General features: G+C 42.6%; 1 protein-coding gene across 5 annotated transcripts in view; it reads right to left on the bottom strand.

The window, feature by feature from the left end:
* Window positions 1-235: 235 nt before the first annotated feature.
* Window positions 236-11,789, bottom strand: part of RCAN2 (regulator of calcineurin 2) — a 285,671-nt gene continuing 274,117 nt past the window's right edge. For 3 of the 5 annotated variants that reach the window (XM_012448794.2, XM_021676055.2, XM_012448796.2), the window contains one exon: window positions 236-2,790. In XM_012448794.2, coding sequence (XP_012304217.1) covers window positions 2,630-2,790 — 161 coding nt within the window. In that variant the 3' untranslated portion in view covers window positions 236-2,629. The remainder of the gene's footprint in view (window positions 2,791-11,789) is intronic. The other 2 variants (XM_012448795.3, XM_064360995.1) reach the window with 1 other exon arrangement.

The raw sequence follows: 11,789 nt of genomic DNA, 5'->3' as shown, positions 1-11,789 counted from the left end.
CCTCTCATCAGAGGCCAACCCAGCCCTTCAGGCTCTGCTCAAATCCCCCTTCCCTCAAGAGATGGCTGCCAACCATCTTCCCCCACTTTCAGGAAGAACCTAGGTGTATGGGTTAACGCTATATGTTGGGGACTTCTTAGAAAAACTCTAGGTTGAAATGCACTCCTCCACAAACACCCCTCAAGAATACTCAACTCAGGTCGACAACACAGAAATTACACCACATGGACAAAGAGTCATTCACCAGATATATTTGAAGTCTAAGCTCGTTGAGCTATACACGTGCACAAATGATTCAGTTGGTGGAAATTTTCCCCTTCCCCTTCACTGTTAAACTTTTCAAACTTAAAATAGTGCTAAAGAGGTTTGCATAATGTGCGTCATGGAAATGCTGAGGCGATTCTGACTTTCACAGTGCTAGGAGGTTCCATTGCAACACTTCAAGGAGCCTTTCCATTTCTTATTGTTCTCCTAAGGAAAGCCCCTCTTTTCGCCCCTCCCCAAACCCAACATAGTGAAAGAATTACTTGATCTGAAACAGGTTAACATTGACACAGGGCAATAAGTTTTACTAACTACAGAGGTCATACACTTCATTGCGTTTCTTTTATGACTACACAAACTGGTCATTTCAACTTTTACTAAGTTGTTAAAAATGTCGGACATGTCTTTTTAAAAATCATTTTCAAACACTTTCTCTCACCTAGATTTTTTTAGAACCTGCATTCTGGAAATTCAGGGTAGCTTAAAATGTCAAATGACCCCACAGATGGCTGAGAAGAGTCAGCTTGGAAAGGCTGGCTGCTACAGTGCTCTGCATCTGAATAGCTGAGTCTACTATTTCTTCCACTAGAGGACACCATTTCTCCACTATTAAGTCTGTAGTCTCTCATCATCAATGAAAAACCAAAAACCTCCACAGCAAAGGAAAATCAAAGCATATGCTTATTGTACACTCCTCAGATTTTATTTTTAAAAGGAGTTTTCATTTTCCTTATGGAAACTCAGGATTTTACAAGCATTGCTCTCCTCAGTTTCACCTGTACTGTGTCCAGTACTATATTGCTATATTCACAGTAAAACGGACTTTAATTTCTGAGTGATCAGTCTATGCTTTAAGTTTCTGATGAAACTAACATACACCTTAGTCAAAAACCACAACAATCCCTCAATCTGTTGGCTGTGTTATTGTTCTTCTGTGTTTTTCTGAGGCTTGGGTAATGAAAGTAATTCCCCACTCCACTGTAATCTGCATTTGCATCTAAAGTAATTCATTAATGTACAGGAGTAGATGAGGCCTGGCACATATAGCAGAAGGTAATGGTTCTATAGGTGTATCTTCTGTAATGCACTTTGGGCTAGAGAAATAGAAAAATTACACGTAACAAAAACAAGTAACTTGTCTGAGCACACGGGCATTGCGTGAGTAGGACCGGCATACATGTATCTATTATACTTCCCCATTTTAACATGCCAGCTGCTGCTGCTGCATTCTGGAGTTTTAGCTTCATCCTAGTCACCTACAATTGACACTTGCATCTTTATTTAAAAACAAGTGGTCTTGATAGCAAAGATGTTGGCTAATCATGTATATATTGGCATTAGATATTTTGTGTCCTTTCAAAATTCAGCGTTATCCATACTAGAGTGTAATATTATCAGAGTATCTGTATTAGTATATGAAGGCATTCATAAGCAATGCACATTATGTCTTGAAGCAGCTAAAGTTTGAACAATCACTAAATAAAAAAAATCCAGATTTTAAAAGCACAGCTGAAACATTTGTACAAATATACAAAGAGAGAAAACAATCATTCAGACACCAGGAAACTTTTGTAATAAATAGGTTCATCTGAAATCGGTCTCTATCACCCTGGACAAGCCTCCCCAACGAGGTCGGGAAAGTTCTACAGGGGAGCGGTGTTCAAAATCTATTGAGGAATATCTTTGGGGCCAAGCTCAATTTTGCCTCCGGGAATTTCAACAGAGCTATGGTGTATTGACTCACAATAGTGAATATACCCAGACTTGTTGAGCTGGAATATACTGATAATTTTCCTAATCTAGATAGGACATGGCTGGCTGCTGACAATCTGTGAGTTATAGGATATCTTCAAATCATGAAAATAAATGCTGGTGATCATGCATGTCCTGGGAATGTCGGGATGCAGAGGACTGAGTGAGACCAGATAGGGATATCTCATGCAGTCAAAGTCAAGTTTACATATGGTCCTATTTAAGTGGCCAGGAAACAACAACGCACACATGTCAGGACTGGGACTGAAACAGCTCACAAACAACACAGGTGCTATTTGTTACTGATGTCTCTGGTTTGGATCAACATGAGAGAACAAAGATATAGGCTGTGCTGATTGGTTAACAAGAAAAATACTACTTTTTTCCCTAGAACCTTCTAAATAATGGGTTATACTTAATGGGTATGATATGATCAGGAGACATATCACCTTTTCCTAGCCCTTTTGTCCGAGAGGCTTGATAACAAGGAAGGAATCTCAAACAACCAAACACCCAGGAATTTAAAGGCAATTTTTTTTTTTTGACAAACAACAGGGGGGAAAAAGCATGATAAAGAGGAGACGGCTATTATCGTCGAGGCAGAGCAGGCAGCTCAGTTGGACACGGAGGGTGGCAGGCCAGGACGCCGAGTCTGGATGATTTTTGGCTTTGGGGAAGTCTTTGGGTCCTCTTCTTCCTCTATGTCACTGTCGCACACGTGCACGACGACACTTGGGGTGGACTCAGTCCCTGCATGGAGCTCATACTTCTCTCCTGAAAAGCAAGAATAATGCAAGTGAGAAAATGGGAGGGATTTCAAAAGAGATACTGGGGCAGGGTCTGCTTGGAAAATGAGAGGAGCATTTTATAGGGTCTCAGGAAGCCTGCGATCTTATGCAGGGATGGCACAGGGTGTTAGCAAGTGGAAAGAGATCAATTTCCTCACATCCTGGCTCTGCCACTTATCAACTGGGCAGTCCCAAACAAGCTGCTCAATACCTTTTAGCCTCCACATCCTTAACCGTAAATTTCAACATGGTAATACCTCCACTCCGTAGGATGGTGGAGAGGACCGGATGGGCCTGGTGGTTAGTCATATTAGTTTATCTTTTATTCTCCAACCTTGATGCTAATTGTTGAGTAACCTTGAACCAATAACTTCACTTCTTTATCTTTTGAATATCGTGGTCTCTGAGTGCCCCTCCAGCTGTACACTTCTTACAGCCGAAGCTGCTCCAGGATGGAATAAGGCAGGGTCATCACATGCCCAGGATTCACAGTGGTTCCTGGGGAACTGGGTTAGATGACCATCAAGGCCCTTTCTAGTTCCAAGTGTCTATCATTCTTGACTGGCTCATTTTACAGTCAAATTGCTGTTAGCCGACTGGCTTTCTGTCTGTCCTTCCGTTGCTTCAGAAGATGTTTCTTGAGCATCTCTCATGGTCTAGTGCTACTCATAAAGGCTACAAGGCACGTATGTGTGCCTTTTACAAGTGCACAGTCCAGTGGAGATATGTGGAGACAGATGTTTCACAATATAATATGGTGAACACTAGGGTGGCAGTGTGTGTTAAGGACTATGACACCAAATAGTAAGGAGCAAGTAGCTCTGAAAGGCTTCGTAGTGGACTGGCAGCTGATCTGGGTCTTGAAGACAAGCAGAAGACCTCCAGGTATGGGGTAAGGGGAGGGGACATTCTCAACCTGCATACTTGTAACTTTTCAACTTCATTATTGACATACTCATCTTAATCTTCTCCAGACATCCCATCCTTCACTTCCCATCTTTCATGGATCAAAAGAAAAATCTTCCAAAAACAATGACTCCCAGATATCCTCCTGGCCAGTGGCTCTCTAGATCTCACAAAATCAAGCACAAATTTTTTAGTCCAGCACAGAAGACCCTGCATAATCTCTCACCAATCTTTTCCAACACTACCTGCATCGATTCTTTCTTCGTTTTTGTCAAACTAGTTATTTGTTGGCTCCTAATCATGACAGCTACGTTATTAGGGCCACAAAACTAGCTACTTTTACGTGGCATAGGCTCACTTCTTCTCCAGAGTACACTAAATGGTACCCTTCTTCCAGGATCAAAGCCAGACCCCACGTGGCTCAGGAACCTGCTATTCTCAGTCTTTCAAGTGCCTCCACTGGATGGCTGGAGCAAGTATTGTCAGTTCCAGTAACAGGGCACTATTTATATGCTACTGTGCCTGAATGGTGCAAATAACCAACTTTCGCAAGGTATAGTTTCAAATTCTGGGTGCTGATGTTAGGGAATGAGGAGCATTGATAATGCAATAAATATCAAAGCTCTTCTAAGCGATACTGGGAAGGATACAGACATTCAGAGTCAGCCATTGTGATTGGTTGAATTCAGTCCCCTGGAAAAATGTTGAAGTCCTAACCTTCTGCAGCTGTGAAAGTAATTTTATCTGGAAGTAAGGTCTTTGCAGATGATCAAGTCAAGATGAGGTCATTAGCGTGGACTCTACTTTAATGTGACTGGCACCCTTATAGAATAAGGAAGTTTGGACATTGACACACAGGGAGAATGCCATGTGAAGATTGAGGTTATGCAGCCATAAGCAAAGAACTACCCGAAGCTAGGGGATGCCAAAAACAGATCCTTCCCTGATGCCTTCAGAGACAGCATTGCCCTGTGTACACCTTAATTTGAACTTCTAACTTCCAGAACTGTGAGCCAATAAATTTTTGTAGTAAAATCCACTCTATTTGTGGCATTTTTTTTTTTTTTTGAGACAGATTGTTGCCCTGTTGCCCAGGCTGGAGTTGAGTGACATGATCTCGGCTCACTGCAACCTTTTCCTCCCATGTTCAAGTGATTCTCAGGCCTCAGCCTCCCCACTAGCTGTGATTACAGGCACACACCATCACGCCCATCTAATTTTTGTATTTTTATTAGAGATGGAGTTTCACCATGTTGGCCAGGCTGGTCTTGAACTTCTGATCTCGGGTGATCTGCCCACCTTGGCCTCTCAAAGTGCTGGGATTACAGGTGTGAGCCACCACACCCGGCGGTTAGTGGCACTTTGTTATGGCAATCCTAGCAAACCCACACAGCCATACCCTGCTGAGGGTGTGTTCATTCAGTTAAGAGTCAGAGAAGTCTTTATTGGGCACCCCTTACCCTCAACATCATGCTATATAGAGTAAAGGCTTTCCTAGGTACGGGGCAGCAAATATTTCACAGAAATATAATGTTACAGCTTCAGTGTTTCCCTGCATGTTGATAGTACAGAGAAATAGAAGCAGCCACAGCCACTGAAGCATGGCTGATAAAGACTCTGTGTTTAAAGTCTAGAAATGGTGAAATCATAGGTAGGGAGAACTGCATTAACAAGCATTGAATCTCTGACACAAGTGAGCTGGTATGACCCAGTCTGATACAGGAGAAGACAGTGACAGGAGCAGGGATACAGGGGGAGCAATGAAGGAGATGCCTGCCTGATCAGTCATGCTATTATTTGCTATCCTGCCTTATGGAGCAAGAATTGACAGTTGCTCCAACTAACCCAGCTATGCTGTAATCCATGGGGAAGTTGCATACTACACATATATGGTGTAGTGCTGTATGAATTGATGCTAAGTAAGGTTCATTTAATTGTGTGGGTTCCTTTCTCCCTAAAATATTTTGGCATTTTTATCCATGTCCCCAGGTAAAAAGATAATCTGCAGACATTGCTAAGGAGAGAAACCTACATCAAAGCAACTTTATCCAAGGGTTATATCAAAGGCTCTGGGTCGGGGTGGGCAGCTCTGGTTGGGGGTGTCTCTTAGCAGTGGTTCTGAAACATCTGACAATAAACTGAGAGCTTGTTTTTTTTTTTTTTTTAAAAAAAGAGTTTAGGCTGGGCACAATGTCTCAGCATTTTGGGAGGTCGAAGTGGGTGGAACACTTAGGTCAGTTCAAGACCAGCCCGGTCAACATGGTGACCTGTAATCCCAGCATTTTGGGAGGTTGAAGTGGGTGGAACACTTGAGGTCAGTTCAAGACCAGCCTGGTCAACATGGTGAAACCTCAACTCTACTAAAATAAATATATATATCTGGGTATGCATGCCTTTAGTCCCAGCTACTCAGCAGGCTGAAGCACGAGAATCACTTAAGCCCAGGAGGTGATGGTTCAATGAGCTGAGATCGTGCCACTGCACTCCAGCCTGGGCCATAGAGCAAGATTCTGTCTAAAAAAAAAAAAAAAAGAGTTTATCAGTATGGGAATGGAACCCTGCAAATTCTGATTTAGTGGAATCTGCATGTGTACACATCAACCCTAGGTACTTCTCAGTGCTTCTGTGTCTGGGTGGCCATGGTTACATAGAACTGCCAGCAGGAGGCTATGGCCCCATGAGGACACTGGTGCACACATAATGTGCCCTCTCCCTTTCTCCATTCTGCATAGTTTGTTTGTTTGTTTGTTTTGCTGAAAAATGGTGACAGTGCAGGTAGAGGACAATGGAGGGAAGGAAGCTGAGAATGCATAAAGGAAAGGAGGGAAGGAATCCCGGATGGGTTCTATGGCGCTCCCAGCCACCAGCTTCCATTCTGGTGTTCTCATCGTTGTTCAGGAGAGAGCATCAAGTCACTCAGAGTTCCACAGTTAACAGTGTCTGAGTTGACCGCATCCAGGGTTTCTCAAATGTTGTCTTTCCTTTAGGAACTCTTTGCAATTCTGAATGAAAGACACCCTCCAAAGAGAGACAGAGAAAGAAATGTTTGCTGAGTCATCAAATATGGTGGTGATTCTCGTTTTTGTGTGTAGGATTTCTTTCAAGTTCTTACATTTGCAGGGGAAGTCCCTTTTGAAGAAACACTGGTAGCTGCTGTAGTTTCATTCATTGCTCTGTGGATGGGAATGCATTGATGAAGGGGGAATGGCTCTGTCAGCCTCAGATGAGGAATAGAAAGAAAACTGCCACAGAGATGCAGGACGTGGGATGGAGGTGAGGGCAAGGCTCAGGCCAGAGAATTCAGAGAACTCAGACACCCTTTCCCTTTTTTCATCTGTTAGGAAGAAGCTGGACATTTTAAGGAAATTAATAAGATACACCTAACAAAGCTAGGCCTTTGATTAAACCTTTTGTTTTCCCTGGTCTGTATAAAGAACATTCCTTTTAAAATGCCCTTTTTTGTTTGTTTGTTTTTGTTTTTGTTTTGCTTTGCTCTTGTTGCCAAGGCTAGAGTGCAATGATACGATCTTGGCTCACTGCAACCTCTGCCTCCTGGGTTCAAGTGATTCTCCTGCGTCAGCCTCCTGAGTAGCTGGGATTACAGGCAGTGGCAACCACACTTGGCTAACTTTTTGTATTTTTAGTCGAGACGGGGTTTCACCATGTTGGCCAGGCTCATCTTGAACTCCTGACCTCAGGTGATCCACCTGCCTTGGCCTCCCAAAGTTCTGGGATTACAGGCATAAGCCACCGTGCCCAGCCTGAAGACACCTCTTTTGCAAAGTGTTTACCACTTCAGAAGTGGTTGCTTTCCCCTCAGAATAGGTGTGTTGGGGGTACACTCAGGATGGGAGGGTAAGCAGGGAGTCCACTCTGTGTGCAGGGTACAAAGCAACTTCCACGTCAACTTAAGACCATCAGATTTCTCAGTAGTACAGCTATTTTATTGCTGTGATCCCATTAACTCTGACATTGCACTGTTCTATTCTTGGAAACTTTCTTACTATCGAAATCCAGCAAAGCTTAACAGCTGCTGAGAGCTCACAAAATAAAAAGAAATGGCTTTGGTCTTGCTGGATTGAATTTTTCTTTATTTGACTTCTTTTTCCCTTTGGGCTTCAACTAATTCCTCCACCACAGGGGCTGACGTCAATGCTGTCACCAGGCACAGGGACCAACTGGGCTTGTTTGGGGATAGAGAACCTGTCGAGCCTTATCCACATAGGGTGGGAGGTTCCTGCCCTGGTGCAGTGAGAAAAGACTAATGGAACCAGCATTTCTCTGAAAAGATAAGTGGAGGGTTGACCCATCATATGCTCAGTCCTCTGCTGGTATTGAAACTGTCCTCTCCTCTGTGTTCAGAAAGGCGGCCCAGTCTGATACAGGAGAAGACAGTGACAGGAGCAGGGATACAGGGGGAGCAATGAAGGAGATGCCTTCTAAATTAACACTAATTTTTGTATTAGCCAGGTGTGGTGGCATGTGCCTATAGTCTCAGCTACTCGGGAGGCTTATTGCATATCTCGCCTTATTGCATATCTGTAATGTGACTCTGAAAAAGTTATATAACATTTCTGAACCTCTGTTTTCCTCATCAATGAGAAAAACAGTCACCAAAAAGTGCATTGGTCAGGGTTTTGTACCTATCCCAGGAGACAGATTTTCAGTCAAGTAAATGAAAAATCTTTTAGCACATGGTTAGAAGTTAAATTCTCATTCAGGCCTTTGGTTCTCACTGAGGTTTGGCCCTTCCTTAAAGTAGATGTCAAAGTTCTGTCTCCTCTTTTCCCAAGTAGCTGGAGACAGGTTTGTGACAATGTCCCAATCCCTCTACATCTAGAGGAGGGAGTTAAGGTGCCCATGGGCTGTTTCCCATTCTCAGGAGGGAGGAGGGCGAGTCCTTGTGCTGACCAGGGCCTAGAAAACTTGTTGACATGACGCAACCTCACATGGCACAATTGTGGAGAAGTGTGTTGGTGGCTGTCAGTCCAAGTGCCACTGAGCTGCTCTCTCATGCCACCTTTGGCTTATGGGACATGACTTGGCTGCCTCTAACATCTTTTCAAAATAATCAGTATGATTATGCAAAGTTTGTAAAAATCAGCAAAATTCAGACATGGTAACGGTAGACAGATGAAATGGAGCTACATGTCTATGTATTACAGCAGAGTTTGAGATTTATTGTTTAGATTCCTATTAAGAAAAATATGGGCCGGGCGCGGTGGCTCAAGCCTGTAATCCCAGCACTTTGGGAGGCCGAGGCGGGTGGATCACGATGTCGAGAGATCGAGACCATCCTGGTCAACATTGTGAAACCCCGTCTCTACTAATACAAAAAAATTAGCTGGGCACGGTGGCGCGTGCCTGTAATCCCAGCTACTCAGGAGGCTGAGGCAGGAGAATTGCCTGAACCCAGGAGGCGGAGGTTGCGGTGAGCCGAGATCGCGCCATTGCACTCCAGCCTGGGTAACAAGAGCGAGACTCCGTCTCAAAAAAAAAAAAAAAAAAAAAAAAAAGAAAAATATGATGGAGGGACAAAGAAATCCTCCTAAAACTTTAGTGCCTGCTGGACAAAATCCTTGTATGTGTACTGCCAAGGAATAGATAGAATCCCAGAACTAGAGGCTTTCGAAATACGGCGATACCTAACAGGCAAGGCCAAGCGTTGCTCTGTTCCTCAGCACCTGCTGCTCTTCTTCCCAGGACATTTTTCTCTTGGTCATCATGAGCTCCCAGTTCCTGCCCTGTGAGGAGCTACATATCCAGGCCTGATCTCACACCTGCATCCTGATTTACTGACATCTTTCTGTAAGTTGCCTACTGTTTTCCAAACTCACATATCTAAAGTAGAATTATTTTCTCTGACAATCTAGGTTCCCTTTCCAGCTATCACACTTCTTAGAAGTGCCATCATTTTCCAGCTTTCTAGGTGCAAATCCTTACAATCAATCATCCTTGAATTTTCTCTCTTTTATCATTTGTCATCAGTCACCAAGCACTGTTGAGCATTGCTTTGAAAACTTTCTCTGCATGTTCCTTCCCCACATACCCCTTGTTATAAGCCTATCCATGATTAACCCTCCCACTCAGAATATTCTTTGCTGGTTTCCCCAGGACAGGAACTAACTTCTGTGCCATAATAAGTCATGTAAGACAACAGTTGGAGACTTCGCCTTATTGCATATCTGTAATGTGACTCTGAAAAAGTTATATAACATTTCTGAACCTCTGTTTTCCTCATCAATGAGAAAAATACTCGTATCACTGGAATACTATGAAATACAGACATATGTGTCAAATACTTGATAAAGTCCTCTCCCAAGATACATGCTTTGGTTATTTAGGGTGATATTATTTTGGCCATTGTTGCTCCAAGTAATTTCTGGTTTCCAATATGATAAAGTAATCTGATCACATTACACAACAGTTAAAGAATTAAGCAGCTGAACCACTGTAAAGAGCATTTTTCTCAGTGGAGACACCATTGCAAAGAGCAGTAAGGGGTGAATGATAACAAGCTGCATCCCATGGTGACAGGCGGGTATCACATAATCAAATCTTCAAAACAAATCCATCCTTTTTTATTTTTATTTTTTGACAGGGTCTCCCTCTGTTGCCCAGGCTAGAGTACAGTGGCACGAACTTGACTCACTGCAACTTCCGCCTCCTGGGTTCAAGTGATTTTCCTGCCTCAGCCTCCCGAGTAGCTGAGACTATAGGCACATGCCACCACACCGGCTAATACAAAAATTAGTGTTAATTTAGAAGAGACAGGGTTTCACCACATTGGCCAGGCTGGTCTTGAACTCCTGAACTCCTGATCTGCCTGCCTTGGCCTCCCAAAGTGCTGGGATTACAGGTGTGAGCCACTGCACCTGGCCATCCATTTTCCTCCAACCACTGCTTCCCCTTTCTCTGTCATCACTGGTAATTTTCTCTCCTTTTTTGCCTCTCTTCCTAACCTTTTCTATATCTCTATTCTCATGAGACAGAAAATCGTATGTTGCCATGTTAATGAGATCTCTGATTTTTCTTTTTCTGAGATAGTTAGAAACACTCATTTATAATGCTTAATTATATCACCTTTTGTAGTGTTCGTTATTTCCTCTAGCAGTGTTTTATATTTCAAGCCACTGAAGTCAAGACTTAACCCTTTGTGACTGCTACAGCTTAAGTACACGTGAGTGCTGAATGAATACGTGATTGATTTATGAAGAGCATCAAGCTTGGCCATTACTAACATACTTGTGTGATGTCTGTTATGTACTCACACGTGAATTTTCTTCTTATAGTTTAACTTGTGTAAGTTTTAGCTTTTCAACTAAGCTGAAAACCATTTAAAGGCAAGCATCTATCCTGTTATCAGCATTCTATCACTGCTAGCACACGGTAGGTGTCATGGAAACTCACCACATTTCTTAAACATAATGACAATTGTTTATGGAGCACTTACTAACTGCCAGGCACAGGTCTAAGTCTCTAACTACTTGGCATGCAATAGATATTTAATTATAACAACAGCTCTGTCATGTGCATTTCATAATACCTAGTTATACAACAGGAAGTTGAGATCATATAGGTAGTAAATGGCAGAGCCAGGATTTAAACTCAGGCTTGCCTGACTTCAAAGAATGTGCTCATAGTCACTCTCTGTCCCTAACTCTCATACTTCCCACTGTTTTTCTATTCTATAAGCGACTCTACTGAAAGGGAGTCTAGTTTTATCTTTCACTGTTAATACATTTTCATGGCAACTCATATTTTTAGTGAATCTTTGTTCTCTAGCTAAAGATGGATTATGTATTCCTTCTGTACCCTGCTTTGCTTTGTTTTGGCCATTGATAGTTATTCTAGGTATGGTCTCTTTGACAATGAATCTTCTCAAAAGAACACAATAAATTATGAAAAGAAAAGGACTATAAATTATAAACTGAGTTAATCTGCATCTCTTAGGGAAGGAAGCTTTGGACTCTGGAAGAAGATCCTCTACATTTTCCTCATTTTTAAACTGTCTTATGTCTCATGTTACAGGTGAATTCTCAACAGGAACATTTTTTGTGGTAGCAGGTTGTGTTTTCC

This window comes from Aotus nancymaae, unplaced genomic scaffold (genome assembly GCF_030222135.1).
Source record: "Aotus nancymaae isolate 86718 unplaced genomic scaffold, 86718_ANA_hifiasm-v0.15.2.pri h1tg000040l, whole genome shotgun sequence".
NCBI classification, from domain to species: Eukaryota; Metazoa; Chordata; class Mammalia; order Primates; family Aotidae; genus Aotus; species Aotus nancymaae.
The sequence above is the reverse complement of the archived record's forward strand: the minus strand, read 5'-3'. Positions and strand labels throughout refer to the sequence as shown.